Source organism: Aptenodytes patagonicus, chromosome 2 (genome assembly GCF_965638725.1).
Source record: "Aptenodytes patagonicus chromosome 2, bAptPat1.pri.cur, whole genome shotgun sequence".
Classification (NCBI taxonomy): domain Eukaryota; kingdom Metazoa; phylum Chordata; class Aves; order Sphenisciformes; family Spheniscidae; genus Aptenodytes; species Aptenodytes patagonicus.
The window spans coordinates 140,801,917-140,819,445 of NC_134950.1; the positions used below are offsets into that span (position 1 = coordinate 140,801,917).

At 40.8% G+C, this 17,529-nt stretch overlaps 1 protein-coding gene across 1 annotated transcript in view; it reads right to left on the bottom strand.

The window, feature by feature from the left end:
* The window catches only part of SCIN (scinderin), a 56,897-nt gene that overhangs the window by 5,155 nt on the left and 34,213 nt on the right, over window positions 1–17,529 (bottom strand). The window contains exons 5-13 of the mRNA XM_076331418.1: window positions 11,688–11,780; window positions 8,975–9,107; window positions 7,107–7,195; window positions 6,690–6,905; window positions 5,378–5,499; window positions 5,103–5,193; window positions 2,003–2,173; window positions 1,323–1,500; window positions 695–816 (exon numbers count right to left, since the gene is read on the bottom strand). Coding sequence (XP_076187533.1) covers window positions 695–816; window positions 1,323–1,500; window positions 2,003–2,173; window positions 5,103–5,193; window positions 5,378–5,499; window positions 6,690–6,905; window positions 7,107–7,195; window positions 8,975–9,107; window positions 11,688–11,780 — 1,215 coding nt within the window. The remainder of the gene's footprint in view (window positions 1–694; window positions 817–1,322; window positions 1,501–2,002; window positions 2,174–5,102; window positions 5,194–5,377; window positions 5,500–6,689; window positions 6,906–7,106; window positions 7,196–8,974; window positions 9,108–11,687; window positions 11,781–17,529) is intronic.

Here is a 17,529-nt window from a genome sequence, read left to right on the forward strand (position 1 = left end):
TTTGTTTTATCCCTCTCCAGATGAATGGGCTGTGCCTTAAGGAGACTGCAGAGATGGTAGCCAACTATGTCCCCTACCTAAAAATTAGTGCATCCTTGCCAAACAGTGACACAGTGTTGCCCTCCCAGAACACGGTAAGTAATTAAGTCTGAATCACCAGCTTAATACCCAGCGCACAGCTCTGGGTATTTCTGCTAAGGAAATAGGTCTTCCTACCTCCTTGAGCACATGGAATACCTTAGAGGCATAATTACATGTCTTAAATCTCTATGGAAAATTTCAGATTGCTAGGGATTTTTGGCAAGGGACATTTCTTTTCCTCACCACCACTGTCAAACACGTAAGGGGCAAGGCACCGACCTGCAGTTTCTCAGCGAAATGATAGCAGTCTGGCAATGCTCTGCAAGAACACAGTTGCTTTTGACTGGGCAATCGCCTTATCTTTTTGCATCCGCAAGCCTCTAGTCCCAGGCTGGAGCAGGCTCTGCGTGCAAACATCTGCGGTATTAATTCTTCTGTTCGTCCTTTGCATTTGGATTGATTTAAAGCACCAAACTTCAACTCTCTAATTCTTGCCAAGCACAGCTAATTAATCCAGATCCCCAAATCCATTTAATGTCTGATGATTCCCAAGGCAAAATATACCAGAAAATATGTAATGAAACAGAGAGGAAAGTATCCCTCGTACACTCACAATAAATCTGCCGGTCTTATTAGAACAACCGTACAGGCGAGGGGGATGATCTTCAGCCTTTGTCAAGAGTTGTGATGAAGTCTGATATTTTTTTTTACCTCCAAGTGCTTTCCAGAAGTCCTCTGAAATACACAATATATAATGTATTCAGCAGTGGATTTAACATTTGATGGTTTAGCTTGTTAGATACTGTTTCAAAAATCCCCAAACAACATCTTCTTTTCTGCCTCAAAGATGGGTGCACTTTCTTACAGTTCTTCCTGCAGTTTGTCAAAATAACAATAAAGATATCACTTGCAGACCTAGAAAGAGCAATGCGCTATGTCTTTCTCCCCTCCTAGGTACTTGGGGTAAAGAAAGGACCACATTTCTCTGCAGCTCCTGCTACCGTCCTGCAGACTTCCAGGGCATTGCACTGCTTGTGCATCAGCCAGTTCTGGATAGATCGCCATGGTAAAATATCAGGCTGGATTTTCAAAGGGAGAGAGTGAGCATATGCTTCTGCCTACAAAATATATGATGAATATATGATGAAAATATATGATCGCAAAAACCATTTAGGCTGTATTTCCATGCAGTGCTGTGTATTCCCAGCTGCCTATTAGCAACCACGTGGCCTCATACTAACCTGGTTCCTGGCCTTCATTAATCTTAGCAGTCTGGCATTTAAGAACACTGGCAATGTATTGAGCTCCTTGTTCCTCTTCTTTGTTTGCTCCTTTTCCTACCCAGGTGTAGCCAGAGTTGTTTGGCAGTTTCAGAACAAAGACATCATTAGAGTTTAGTGACATTGCGTCAACATCAACCTAGATCAAGAAAGAAATTGTTACGTTTTTCAGATTTTCAAATAATGTGATCACTATTTTGCATGTTTATATAAAACTTGTAGATAGATGTTAATCAGCTATGCTTTTTTCCTTCAATTTTTCCCTCGATTTATACTGATACAAATTAGAGAAGAACTTAACTCGAGACAGGGAACTGACTTGAAGGGTAAAAGCTAGGTCTATTTGGCAGTAAGAAAGACTGTCTCATAAGGGTTGCTGATTTCTTGTCTATTCTTTGTCAGCTGACTGTTCACTGCATGTTTTCTTACAGTATGCTCTGAAAGATGTAGATTGGTTGCAGCCAGTTACGGCATCTTCTCTGTGATTTATTAGATGGGTTGGTCACATAGAGCAGTGGATTTGATTTGGAGTTCTGCATTCCTACCAGATGTGACTACCCAACAAGATTAGTCGGAGAGGCTCCTGACAGCTATACCATTTCCCATGGGGAATAGTTGGTTTACTTAGCAGGTGACCTTACCTCTGCAATCCTGGTAATGGCTGCCAGGTTCCTGCGGATTTGGAAGAGTTGCGTGGGAGGCGCAGGTTTCTGACCTTCCTTCTTGGATGTCCCATCCTTGTAGACAATAAGCGGTTTGTTTTTGAACAAGCTCAGTAAATGTGCAGGCTCTTTGCCTTGGCTGACTCGGATCTGTACATACGTAAAGAAATGCAATAAAAGAAACGAAAGGACACAAGTAGTTATTTTTGGTCCTTGTTGAATAGAATAGGAGACGTTAGCCAATAATGCTAAGTATGTTAGCAAGAATGAGAAATGGCAAGCTGAGAAGATCTAAAAATATAGTTCCAGACACATTAAAGTTAGAGCATTTGTGAGATTTTTTTTGTCAATCATGCTGACACAAAGACAAGAGTCAAACTTCTAACATAATGTTTAGCTGATTAAAATGGCTGCTATCTACTGTAATAAGAAAATTATCTTTTTCAAAAGAACTGTCATTTCATAGAGTTTTATAGAGTGACTTAATTCCCCTGAAAAACTATCTTGGAAGTTTAGGTGCCCCGTATTTAAGCAGAAGAGAATGGTTATTCATCCTGTTCGTTATTTCTATGTGTATTTTACCTGCAAGAGGATGAAAAAGATGAGCATGAATCTACCTTGCAGAGGATAACATGGATGACAAAAATGAACTTCCATTACAGATGCAAAAGATGTTATTGCAATCTCAGAAAAACACTGAGCTATATGAAGAATGACTATTTGTAGGTCAATGTACGATAAAAGTTATTTGTATACAACCCTTTGTGCTTCCTTTATAACAGTACCACCCGCCAAGGTGGAGGGCTGCGACTTTCACTCCCGGAAAGCAAGGGGAAGAAAGGGAACGAGGCCTGCTGTGTAGCCAGCAGAGGAGGAGAAGCGGAGAGCCCCAGCCCCATAGCCCTGCCTGGTGAGGCCCGGGGCAGCTGGCAGCCGAGGCGCCGAGGAGGGGCGGCTGCAGCCGGGCAGCCCCGGGTGCGGGGCAGAGCGTGGGGCGGCTGGGGAGGCGGGGGTCGTGCTGGGCAGCAGGAGCGGGTGCTTTGGCTTATCTCACAGCTGGAGAGACTAGTATAGTTGCCTGATAAGGATACCCTAGGACACGGATACTTGGAGGTGCCAAACTGCGGCAGGATTTTACAAATGCCAAAAAAAAAAAAACAAACAAAAAAAACCAGGAAAAAACCAAACTTGCTGAGGGAAACATATTCCTGCAAAACAAACAGGGGAACGACTTTTTAATAGTCATTTGTACTGTAGTGCCATCTAGTGACCACAAAATAGTACATTCAAACTTTTCAAATAATGCTAATACAGACGTTAAGTACAGGTAATATATTCTAGGTAGCCATGTACACGCATACAAATGCATACATATGTGTGTGTGTGTATATACACATACATATACATACACACACATATATATTCCTAAATTCATTGCAGGCTAAAAGTACTTTTAAGTATCATGTCCATTGCAGTGAGATGGATATCCTTCAGCTTTAATAAAATGGCTTTTAAAGCACATTAATATTGCAGCTGTTAGTAGTAATATTATTATTTTTGTAGTATTAGTATTGGCCTTAGTTATGAGGCAGGACCATATTGTGCTGAACTCTGTCCAAATATAGAATATGTGTTAGGAATATTTCAAGGACTAATTACCTAGAAGTGTTCTAATCCTTTGTGCTGGTTTTGGCTGGGATAGAGTTAATTTTCTTCATAGTAGGTAGTATGGGGCTGTGTTTTGGATTTGTGCTGAAAACAGTGTTGATAACACAGGGATGTTTTAGTTATTGCTGAGCAGTGCTTAGACAGGGTCAAGGCCTTTTCTGCTTCTCACCCCACCCCACCACCACACCACCAAGTAACTGTTACATGTGATGGAGCCCTGCTTTCCTGGAGATGGCTGAACACCTGCCTGCCGATGGGAAGCAGTGAATGAATTCCTTGTTTTGCTTTGCTTGCCTGCGCGGCTTTTGCTTTACCTGTTAAACTGTCTTTATCTCAACCCACGAGTGTTCTCACTTTTACTCTTCTGATTCTCTCCCCCATCCCACCGGGGGGGAGCAAGCGAGCAGCTGTGTGGGGCTTAGTTGCCAACTGGGGTTAAACCACGACATCCTCCCTTAATATAATTTCAATCATAAATTGTAGCTGATTAACAGCTAAAAGTATGGTCTGCCATCTAAATTAACTGCATCTTGGTGGGTGGGGAAAGCCCTTTACATTGGTAATTAAGAAATGGGAAGCACAGAACTATCTCCTACTGCCTAGAAAATCTCTGCCTGTCCCTAGTCATCTTCCAGCTCTAGCCTTTCTGTGAAAAGAGAAGTCCGCTCCCCTCTCCACCTACCCACCACTCCTCACTAGTGATGAAAGGAGAGCACACATTCTAGTCATGCTAGGACTAGCTCATCTCGTCCCACCTTTTAGCTGCCAATGTCCTGCACCTTACCTTGCACACCCCATTTCTGCAAGTGAGGATGTGTATCCTGCTTTCATGGAGCTGCAAGCACTACAGGATAGGAAAACCCAAGTTATGTTCCTCGCTACGGCAGGGACAAGTCAGACCCTGCAGCACAGTTCCTGCAGGCTCTCCCCTTCTGGCTGTCACGTGGCTTTCATGTCTCCCAGTTTTGGCCCTCTAAAAGTCACGCATCTTGTCTGGGCTAAATATCACAGCTTCCTACATAAACAAAAGGAGACAGGGGAGCTCACACAGGGCTATTGCCCTGTCAGACACCTGATTCAGAGTGAGTTGCCCTGGTAGGATCTTATCCGTCGGTCTCCACTGACCATGTACAGAGTTTGTAAGGCTAGGCAGGACTAAAACCTAATCTTTAGACAGTGAAAGTTGAAGGAAAGAAAAGGCAGGTTGTGTTATATCTGTGTTCTACGTTCAGAAAGGATGATTCAAATGGGAAATCTCCAGCGACTTTAAAGGGAGCCCATGGTGCTTGGGTCGATACAGACCATGAGCAGTTGATATTCCCAGTCTTCAAATGCTACCTCCTCCTTTCAGTTCTCATTGACATTTGCATATATTGCACTCTCTGTTGAATTTTATCCAAAAGACACTAACCTGCACAGCCTGACCATTCAATAACCGATCCAGCTGAACAGTCAGAAATGCAGACGCAGTCAGTTCATCTTTTGTAGCGTGGGCTCCTTGCCTGAGGAAGACAAGGAGAAAGATGATGATTAAGTCCAGTTTCAAAATAATCCAGAGCTTATACTGCATGACAAATGCACAGTAAACAACCTTGCATTTACACGCGGTTCTACTCAAAAGGACATAAAGTCAGCATAAAATAATATCCACATGCTGGAGGTCTGTGCAAAGCCGACCAAACACACCATGTGTAGATGATCTGCCCTTTAGGGTAAGTGTAGAGGATAATGTAGCAGTCACCACCGTAGAACTGTCCGTACGTCTCGGGTCCCACAGGAACTCTGCCGCTGCTTTCCACACGCCAGATCTGGGGAAACAGAGAAATCACTGGAGAATGCTGAACTTCACCCTGAGACTCTTCAAGAAGCAATTTATTGTGTCATCCCTTGAGTGACCTTTGTTTCTGTTCCCAAGTGTTACGGACTAAAACCAGGAAGGATTCTTCATGAAGTGGATAGATACACCCTGCGCCCACGGAATGAATGAATAATGACCATCAACAAGCCATTGCAGTACACTTTTCTTTGTCTTGATGCTTTAATGCCACATGATGACCTCATAATCCTGTGTTGAACTCACTTTCTTAACATCTTAAGATGATAATATGATATGAATGGCACAACATTATGATTCATCACAGAACTATCGTATCATTTGGGAGAGGCACACTGTAGTCAGGTAACATGCTGTTAGGCAGATTTCTTCCTATTTGATTCACTACAGCCCAGTTCAGTTAACAACTGCTCTCCAAAAACATACTGCTGAAATTATACAGCAAAAAATACTTCAGATCTAAGCTGCTTTGGCTCAAGCCTACAGACCATCCCAAGTATGAGGTTAGACACCTAGAAAATATACCAATGAGACTGCAGGTATTTATCTTTTTCTTCCAGAATCCCAACATGCAGACCTGTATTCAACAGGCTGTGTTGGTACAATGCCAAACCAGCCCTGTGTAGTCCAAAGGTATTCCTGCAGTGGGATATGGATAGATCTAGAAAGACTGTACAGTCATCTTTTTCTCTCTAAATCCAGGCTACCTGAGAGACATACTAGGGACAAAGAATGTTCCCCTAGAAAGCAGACTGGATACATACATAAAGACACGGAATAAATTTCTGACTCCAAGGGCAAGTTTTCCCATTCCAGATTTCAAGCTGATGTGAGCTAGAAGTTTTTCTTTAGCCTAAGGATCATATTTAAAGTATCTCTTTAAGAAGTATTGTGTAGAAGGGGAAATGTTTCTGCTGTTTGATTTCTATTGATGACTGGTACAACATCTTTCATAAGCACCAAAAAAACATGACCCAGCATACAGCTGACAAAGAGATTCACTTTCTACTTCAAAGTACCTTTTCTGATGGTAGAAGTAACACTGCCACTAATGTAGTGTTACTCTACACAACAGTGTAAATGACAAAACATAGAGTAGCAGCTTATCCTGTAATAGAATAAGCTAGGTAGGTAGAATACAATTTAATACAACACAAAAATTACCTCTACTTTTCCTGAACCGTCGTCTACCATGTTATGCTGGGCAGCCATTTGTGGACACTCATGTAACTTGGTAGCATCAAATTCAATCTGCTCAATTTTAGCCACTCTCTCTGTGACATATACTTTGCCAAAGCCATCAGTTTGATCTTTATCCTTCCAGTCTTTGAAAAATTGTTTGAAAATTGGTGTTTCACCTCCTTCAGGAAGGACTTGAATCTGAAATGAAGCAAGACACATGAAATGGAAGGAAAACAAAACTGACACAGTTACTCGAACAGAAATTTTTCTGAATTATCTGTTAGTGAAACATTGCCCTTATGTCTTATAAGCCCTTAAAAGTATTTTTTTGCTGATTTAAAAACAAAGTCTTTAACAGACCTCATGCTCTCCTGGTATCATCTCATAAATAGATCGCACCTGTGTGTTGACAGGATAATTCATCTGCTGTATGAATTGTTCAGCATTCTTCATGGCAGCTTTTCTCTCTTGTGGGTTAGCATCTTTGCCTGGTTAAAACAGAAGGATAACAATACATGGGAAAGGGCAGTGAGCTCACAGATCCTGCAAAAACAAGATGCCCTTGAGCCAGGTTCTCTTCGACACTGCTCTTGCCTCAGTCTTGAACAAACACAAATGCTGGACATAGCATGAGCAATAAGATTCACACAAAGTTGAATGGCCAAAACAGTACCTCAGTGGCTTTCAAAACAGTTAAAATAGAATAAAATTAAAAAAAAAAAAAAAAAAGGAAAAAAGGAGCATTGTTTTTTGCTTAGTGTGTGTGTTTCTATCAAAAAATGCTGTTTATAATATCTGCTTGGTTCAAGGTACAAGAACACCCTGGCTCTTTTCTCTGAATCTTCCCTTGCTGGGCTGCAATGTGGTAAGTAAAGCTGCTGTCCAGAACTGCCTTCACTTCTGCAGGCGGTGCCACAGTCTGAGCAAGAGAACTGCCATTTCATCTGGCTGGGCTGTGCAATTTACCACCACCCTTCCCCATTCGTTGCTCCTTGTTCAGCCTTGCTCAGTGTTAGACATCTCTGAAAGTCTCTGTGGGATGATACTGTGTACCAGGTCTGTGTCCCAGCTGGCTGTCAGTGACTATACTCCAAAGACCTCTTAGTCTAATAAGATGCTCTGATAAGCTATTCATTGTATTCCATTTTGAATGAGACTATTAGCGAAGTAATTCACACTCCTCAGCTTAGTGGTCTGAAGATTTCCAGCAGAGATGATAACTGCAGCCTCCCAGTGCAAGGGTGAGACTCACAGACTAATGGGTTTTTCCACACGTTATTGTTCCCAACGGTAGCAAAGTGAGGATGCACATAGGGCCACATTCAAAAAGGCCTAAATTGTATTTTATTTATTTTATGCACTATCCTATTGGCTTGGTTCTTCTAGGAGCTGCCAGGTAGAGAGTGAAAACCAGGAATGAGGGGGTCAGGTAGACCTTAGACCATCTGAGCACAACGCTCCCAAAATGCTCTCTTTTAAAGGATGTTCCCCTAACTGCAAATGAAGTTTTCAAGCAAAATGCTTCCTGGACTGATTTCAGCAGTTTGACAACTGCATTGATCAATTATTTGCTATTGCACATGGTAAAAAGAAATGCAAATGCCACAGAATAATTAATACACTGCATCAGACAAAAAAGGGGAGATACTCAGCACTGGATGCAATAGCAGCATCACAACAATCCAGCTACAAGGTGTCCAGACCTAATTCCCCAGTAGTATTCTTCTCCAGGGAAATGTTCAGTCAAAGCAATTGCAGACACTCCTACAAGCATTGATGATACCACAGAGAAATATTCACAAGAAAAAAAGAAGCATCAAAGTATTTGCAAGCTTATGCTTTTAGTTGATGCCTGGGACACTCACCTTTCAGTTTCACACCTCTGTGGAGCGATGTATGGAAATATAATATCCACCTATTGTCAAACCTTCAGTGTCCAGATTTTGTCCCAGAAGATAGGGATTTGATGACAATATACGGAACTTGTAAAATTCTTTATGTTTGCTTTGTAATTGCCACTTAGATAAGAATTTAAGCACCCAAGCTTACAGATACCTCAAAAACAGCCAGGATCCTTAGACAAGACTCTGTCTTGAGGCCCTTACCAAGTGAGCAATCCTTGTCCTCTGACCACACCAAGGAAGAACTGTGTGCAGGGTACTGTGTCCAGCCAGTATTAAATTCTTGCTAGTGTCCTGAGGGTGTTGTGTCAACTCCTTAGATATGTCTGTGTAGCTTCTGCATTTGCAAGAGAAGTGATCTCTTACCTTTCCACACAAAGATCTTCCTTGCAGCACCATTGTCCAAAATGAAGCACTCTTGAGACAAAAGCATAGCCATGGAGAAGGGGTTTTCCTCTGCTACCACGGACACCTTCATGGATCCACTTGCATCTGACACCTAAGAAAGCAATCATTTCAAATTTAGATCAACTCTGGCTTTTATAACCGAATTAATTTCTGCTCCCAAAATTACTATAGAAATCAGTCGCCATTTCTATATAAATGGCTGTATGAAATTTGTGTGCTGCTGGAAAGTAAGGTAGGCTAATGATTTTGTTTGTTTGTTTCATTTCATTTTACATCCAATAGAGGGAGACGTAGTGTTAATTTTAGTGAGTTTGTTGTATCCCTATCTTGCAACTTCTTAAAATAAATCCGTTTCTCTTCCACTTTCAATTCAGTGGAAGATTCAGTTCAACTGCTCATTCAGTGAACACCTCACAGTTAAAAATCCGTATTTTCTTCAGCCCCTCCTATATGCTCAGCTGAATCGGTGGAGTCCCATCTTCTGCTACCAAGCAACCCGCACTGAAGCCAAAGGTACACATACGTGCTGAACAAGAGCATTTGAAATTATAATAAAATAGTCCTACGCCGATGTTAACAAGTGAAATACCTACATTTGTAACCTACAGTTCTTTAATTGGAAACTGTGATATAAGACCTGTTGCAGAATCTGCTGTGTGACCTCTACCACCACTGTAAGTTCATGTAGACCTTTAAAACCTTTTACAATTCACTCCTGCGTGGCTGAAAAGACAAGTTATTACTACTGAAAAGAAGTTATTACTTTGTAATAACTTTTCTAGCAGTCTTTATTTCCTTTCATAATTAATTTTAAATACACCATTCAATATTACTTTTAAATACACCATTATATCTTATATTGTATATTATGGAAGCACAAGATGGAAATTACCACTGCATACATCAAATAAAAATCAACTATTACACCTAGTGTGAGGGCTCACCGTAGACCTGTCTCCTGACTTTGACACTCACTGTCACTGTTATACTGCAGCACATTTAAATTTAGCTAACAGAGCTCTGTTAGCAGGACCCGTGTACTTAGAGGAATTTATTAGATAGCCACAGAATTTTCTGAGAGTTCTTAGGATTCCAAAATTCACTGCAAACACTTTTCTCTTCTCTAGTATTGTCTTACTACACTGGTCCTGATCATACATGCAGGCCTTCTTTTTCTTCTTTTTTTTTTTTCTCGGGTTCCACCCCCCCCCCCCCAAAGCCCTGCTATGAAGATAAATATGTGCCAGATTTTTTGGCAAGAATGGAACGATTAATGGGAACTAAACACAGCACATAGACAGCAAGGACTGAAAATGGCCTTGTAACAATGATCACCTCATACAGGCTTCTTGTAAATCCCAGCCACACATATGGGTAGGGGAAGAATCACGTAACAGGCAGGGAGAGAGGTGGCTCCATCCTGCTGTGGTCTGCGGGATGCAGGAGCTGCAGAGGGAGGGACTCACCCTCTCTCACACTTCACAGCAGCTTCAAAGCTACTGTAGATGGCACCTAAAAGGTCACACACATGGGGATCCAGCAGCACTTAGTGCTGTCGGAGTGTTGCCACTTGTTGACCAAACCCTTCTTGTTAAGTGACTATGGGGAAGGGAAGAAAGTGCATTGTATGCCGGTGAAAGATTCTTTTCTGTCACACAAGGCAACCTTATTGCGTGAGCCAGAGCACAGAGTGCTGAGGAGAAAGGTCCAGATCTCAATGCTAATGAGAGCTTGTAAAAAAAACACTCTTCTTGCAGTCTTCAGGAGAAAGTAATTTTTTTTTATTGGGAGGGGGGAGGATAAAGTCTTTTCTAGATTTCATTAGAAACATCCCCCTTTTCCAAATACTTTCTCCCTTCTTTTCTCAAGTGGGAGAATATGAAAGAAAGGGGAACTGTGGAAAAAAAAAAGAGAGAAAATACAGGCCTGGAAATAGTTTGGGTTTTTTTCAGAAAAAGAAAATGAAATAGTTGTGGAGCCTTGTATATAGGTAAGATACTGTATTGTTAGTTTGAAGAATGAATTCCATGCCTCTTCTAGGAAAGAGCGGTATGCCTAGCATGACGTGAGGAAAAATCGTAACTTTACTGAATGTAATCATAAAACTCCTACGGATTTAAATGGAGCAAATATTTAATCCATTTTGTTTATAGGTTATTTTTCTGGCAGTGGCACTGTCCTAGTCAGTGTTAAGCCATTGCAGGTGAGGAAGGAGGAAAAGGGCATTGCAAAAGAAAGGAGTTATGCATTCAAATTCCTTTGGATTTATATATAAAATATAACGTAACTGTCCATCTCTCAAACTCAGTTAAGAATAACTAAATCATATATGACTACTAAAACTCTCACTGTTAAAATCAAGAAGACAGGAAATATAGCTTGATTTAAGATCAGTTCATTCTTCTTTGACCCACACTGAGTGGTTCATAGGCCATGCTTAACTTGTTTCCTGAGTAAAAAGGACTGTAATCCATTTTTTTTTCCCCCTCAAATTAACCAGGCTGTCTTGATTGACATCCTTTGAGAAACTTTTCCATTGGCTGCAAATCAGCTAACACAACTGCAGTTCTGTAACTGAAGCCAGAACTCCATATATGAGGGATGAATGAATGCATGAATACTGCTGAGTGTACCTAACTAGAATAAATAAATAAATAAATAAATAAATTACCATATATAGTTTAGCGCTTCTCCTGTTTGTAATATCGGCCAGCTCATCATCGTCATCATCACACTCGGGAAGCGCTGGCTTGCTCCCTAAAACCTGTACAAGAGAATAACACATTCAATGCAGAGAGAGAGTAGGTGCTGTAGTATAAATACCTAAACACTGTAACGTGTTGTCCCAGTAATTGATTAATCGGGATCATCTTTACATATAATCCAATCTAAATCCAAACTCATGGGTGACTTGTTCACAAACGTATGGATAATTTTAAATAACTGTGTCAGATCTCCAGCAGCTTTAGATCTCCTGCAGGCCAACTTGCTCGTCGTCTAAAGACTAGGATAGGAAATGATATATAGAGAAAAGCTTCAAAGGATACACACACACACAAATACACAGAATAGAAAGGTTTATGTGATCCTGTTCTATGCATGTGTTTATATGTCTGTCTTCCCCTTTTCCTCCCAGTAACTTCTGAACTGTCGGCAAGCATGTCTTACAATTTTTGAAATGACATTACTCTTAAAATGTTTAACAATACTAAAATTAAAGCAGACAAAGTGAAATATATGAGTTGAAATTATCTTTTAAAATATTTCAATTGACAATATAAAATACCAGATTATGAGTTCAAAAATCGTAAAAATTACAGATTCTTAATCCCATTTTAAGGGGGAAAAGTTAGCTAAAGTCTTGAAAAAAATTATGGGGTGAGAAAAACATTTTCTTGCTCCACCACCAGAATATCAATTTTAACACCATGGTTGTTTTACATCATAGTAGTTTTACACCAGGGGTAATGTTGTAACAATTATCACTACAAGAAATTTACAGAGGTTCATCAAGAATATGTTATGGTCAAGTAGTCATTATTAGATCCTAGTTACCCCTTCTTAATGATCTTTCCTTAATGATTCATATATGACCAGATCCAAATGTTACATACAGAATATTATGGATTTCTATGAAATTATGTCCCAGAGTAAAGGTAGTAGTAATTGATATGTCTGAGTAACTAAATATTAACATCAAGTACAAGGGCAGTGCCAGCCTTCCTATTGATGCAGTGCATTTGCGACATGGAGTCACATGCAAAAACACTGTAAATATTTGATAACAGGGAAGCCTGACAAAGCATACAGCTGCAAAGAATTTGGAAAAAAAACAATTTAGCCTAAATATTTAATATAAATCTGCCATCTATGGAGTTTCCTGACCTGGTAAAGCCAGTAAAATAGTAAAAAAAACCCCAGCCTTGTTAAGTGTGATTGCTGCAGTTTAAGCTAAAATATTTTACCTGTGACTCATTGAAGACAAGAAAGTAATGCCCTGAGTGTTTAAGAAAGATATTACCAGTAGCTCTTCAGTAGCTATCAGTCAGCGTTTCCTGAATTTATGCTACACGGCTTCAGATTTACTAATGTATAGGTCAAGTAGGGCTACGTGTTCATAGCAGAGTGCCACCATGCTGCTGAATGGCTAAAAACAGTGGGCATATGTGGCACATTGGCACAAGGTTTCTGAAAATGTTTCCCTTCCTAGATTTTCACACTAACCAGCAGCCTACAAACAAGTCGCAGAGCACCAAGAATAATGTTGTCTTTGTAATGGAAGGGTCAGAAAATTGCCAAATAACAGGCAGGCATCTTTACCTGAACAGACACTGAATAGGTTTGAGGGTTTTATAACATTTGGCTTTCAGTAACAATTAAGAGGGTAAAAGAGTCCTGTTACTAAAACTTCCAGAAGTCCATACTCACTAGTTCTCTGCTTCATTAGGTATTTCCAGCAAAAAAATACACCAAAAAACTACACAAAAATTGTGATTCCTGATACAGTTAAAGTCAGCGTTTTCCTTTGCCACGCACATAGAATACCTGTGGCACCACAATTATTTTGCAGCTTTGTTGTAAGTCGCTTAAAGTGATCTAAAATAAACTGCTCTTAAAATTTTCCGCTTGCCCAGGGGTCTTCGAAAACTGTGCGAGTGCCACTCTGAATATTTTTAAACAAGGCTAAATGGTGCCTGTTGGTGTTTGTGAAAGCATCTTGACAGAAGCAGCCTCTCTATTCACAGCACAGTCTAGGTGCTCCACTCTGGTGGCAATTAAACTAAGCAGCCTCTATGATTTAAAAATTGGGCTTTAAAATTGGCCCCAGCACAGTTTAGATTGCTGGCCTGACCTGTTGGTGTTTTAAAACTTAAAGCAGAAATGTTTTTCTGAACTAGATAGAGAATTATTGTCAGACTCCCTAAGCCTTATCTTAGGAAATCTCAGTTCATCAGTACTGGCACAGAGAGAGGGGTCAAAACCTCCTTTGCGCAGGTGTAGTTACAGGTACGAGATGAACTGCCCTGGAAGGGGCAGAGACATTCTGGTTCTGGGGAAATCCATTCACCATTCACTACACAGCAGCTTGCACAGTAGCTTCTCTGGCCAAAGCCAGCCCTGTGCTTCAGCGCAGGCGAGCAGAAAAATACTCATTTTTGTAATTCTTCTCCAGTTTCTCAGAGCAGCCCAAAAATGAATGGAGAAGGGTCTTGAGGGTGCTCCCTTCTCCTGCATTTGAAGTCACAGTTGCTTGTAGATCCTGGCATTTTGATGACCCTTGTTAAGAAGGGACAAGACATGCTTCTCCTCCCACCAGGTAAGAACATCCAGGACTTAAGAGGAGGGCTGTGCAGCCAACACAGCCATTAGAATAAGCCTCGAGCTGAATCACTAATGGGTATGTATACCTGTGTGTTCTGGTATCAAAACCAGAAGATGATACAAGGTTAAAATGACCTAACGCATGTGAAGACACCAATTGTGAAGAGATGCAGCGTGTACCATATATACTCAATATACAAAGTGATACAGTATGAAATACATATAGTCAGTACACTTTTCTATTGCTAGGGACAACTTATGTCATTCCCAACGTGCATTAATTTCAGCCGGTTTGTCTTATAGACTGGAGGACGAGACAGATCACGGAAGGAAAAATTCTGTGCTTAAATAGAAAGCAATTTATCCTGAAAAAAATGTTAAGTTCTGTCCCAAAGAAATGCCTTCCAGATAAGTTGTCTTTCCTCCTTCTAAGGCAAACTCCCGTCCTACGGCTGAGTCCACATGCAGCCACACATATGCCTGGATGTTAAGACAACTGATAATTTTATCAATAAGATTACAAAGTGTGTATTGAACAACAGCTAACTGCTATGCTGGAATTGGGTTGTATCATTACCTAAGCATATGGCTGGCTGAGTTGCAGCTCTCCAGGACACCTCACCTTTATACAGATAATTCTCATGTGATGCATCATAAAGAAAACAAATCATGCCAGCTGAGACTATAGTCAAAGGCTCCCAAAGCTTTTCAGCAAGGTTCCCCAATAAAATGACTTAAACCAACAGACAGTTTAAAGGACATTGAGTCTTCTGATTCTTACCTACATATACTCTTAATTTCACACAAATGCTGTGGTAGCTCTATACACAGGACCTTGCTCATATAATTCTCCCTAAACAGACGGTCAGGCTGCTCCACTGGGTCTTTACGTCTCACGACCCAGTGTACTGACAGCCCTAGGCTGGCTCTTCTGGGCTGCTCTGAGGTTTGAGACCCTGACTCGCAAACCAGCCAAGAATTCAGACCCACAAATCCACCCTACACACCTGAAAATAGCAATGCTCTCTTCGGGATGCAAAACAGCCTAGCCACACTTTTCCCTGGACATCCAACCATACTGGCAACTTCAAACTATACCTCTCATAAATACACAGGTGCGCACAAGTTTTGAAACCACTTTTTAAATCATTATTATTATTATTATTATTATTATTATTCTTTACTGCAGTAGAAATAATCTAAAGAATAATTAGGGGCCCTGAAAGCACACCCATGCCCCAGCTTCTTCATTCTTTGGGCTTAGCGTCTTTCTTTGCAGCTGCTGACTTCCAAACCACAGAGACTACTCATATCACTTCACCTTATCTGCTGTTGACAGACTAACATGTCAAACCACCCCTCGCTCTCTGTTGCTCCACCACAGTACGACGCTTATCCTCTCCCCACCATTGCTTCCTGCATGCAGGTTTATCAGAGTCCTGGAGAAAAGCATGAGCAACTCTGGCCTCAGCGAAGGTGCACACAGACGTAGTGCCGCTATTCTGCAGAGACCGTGGTGTTCGCACCCTAACCTCACGGTATATGTGAGGTTGTTTAACCACTCGAGGCTTAATCTGCTTCACAGCTATTTCGGAGTAAGATATGCCCATAGCTGGCTGCAGCAGAGCCTACCTTGCTTTACATGGCCATAGCCTAATGCCAGCTTACCTCTCAATGAGAGCATCAGACTGCCGAGTTAGCGTTGTTTTAGCAAAAGTATTCTCCACACCTTTAGACCTTGTCTATGGGGGGTATAACAGGAAGTCAATCTGCATTAATTTTAAAAGTTTTGGCTTTTTAAGTTCTGTTAAACCTTTGTGTTGACGCTATTAGGTTAGCGCAAGAATTTAGTAGTGGAAACCAACAGAACATCGGTTCCTCTACAACTGCCCAAGTTCACTCTTACCTTGTGGTAAACGCAATGTAGCTTATCCTGACTGCAAAACCATAACCCCCTTTCATATCCTCATGTGCAAGAGCTCTTCTCTGTAAATTTCTACACCCCCTCAGAGAAGAGCAAAAACTTTTACTGACAAGTGAAATTGCACTCCATTGCCCTTAAAAAAGAATCGAAGAAATCACAGACAAAAGGTTTCTGATCTGTAGGAATGTGGCAGGTAAATAATTTAAAATAAACTCATCAAAAGAAGAAATTTAGCAAACATTGTCTTCATAACTGGAGAAGCCAGCTTTGCATCAGAAAATAGTTGATATTGATTTAATGGGAGCAAGAAGTTTAAAGAGTTCAGTTGAGGCTGAAAATCCAACTAGGAAAACAATACTTGAAGAACACATCAGGTGAAGGTTAATTAAGAGAGAAAACCAGTTTTGTACAGTTTAAGTTGTGTACACTAGCACTGTGTTTGTGTTTCTTCTTACTATACACAGTTTGGGTTAGGTTTCTGGGTCTGAAACGGAACTATTTGTTGTGGCTGTGATCCCAAGTGTCAGATCTCAAAAATACTCAAATTCCCCTCAATATATGCTAAGAGCAATAGAAAGAAAAGCTTTCTATTTACATAGCTTAAAGCTGTCTTGTGGGCCTGATATTTTATTACTTAATACTTTTGGAAAACAATCAGGATTAGTAACTCATCATTTAGTTTCTTGCACGTTCTGACATAAGCAAGTAGATCCTGCTCCTACAAATTCACAGTACACGTGTAGGCAGCGACAGAGAATAAATCCTCCGTGCAGGACAATAGGTCTGAACTATAGGCACAGCATGAACTCATTAGTAGATAAAGGCTTAGATTTTTATTAACCTTCAAAGCAGAGAAGAATATTACAAGGAATGTCTCTCTGAAATAAATATTGTCTTAAATATCTACACCAATAGCCAGTAAAAGGAAAAAACCCAGCAGAGAGAGGAAGGGATGAACATGATGCAGGCTAGTAACCACCTGGATGACCCTGGGTACCAGCACAGACATACGCCCAGAGGATCATCAGGCAAAGGTGGCTTTAGGGCTTCGCTGCTGAAGTAACTGGCCACAGTTTCATTTCTAATTATTTTAGTACTGGTTCTCCTGCCAGAGCACAACCACTGCAGAGGATATTCTGGTCCAGACAGAAACGACTTTTGACATTGGTCAGATTACGAATAGCCGAATATGCTTATTACACTGGTTATTGTAACTGGGAACCTGTTCCATCAATCTGAGCAAACATTCATAGACTTACAAAAACTT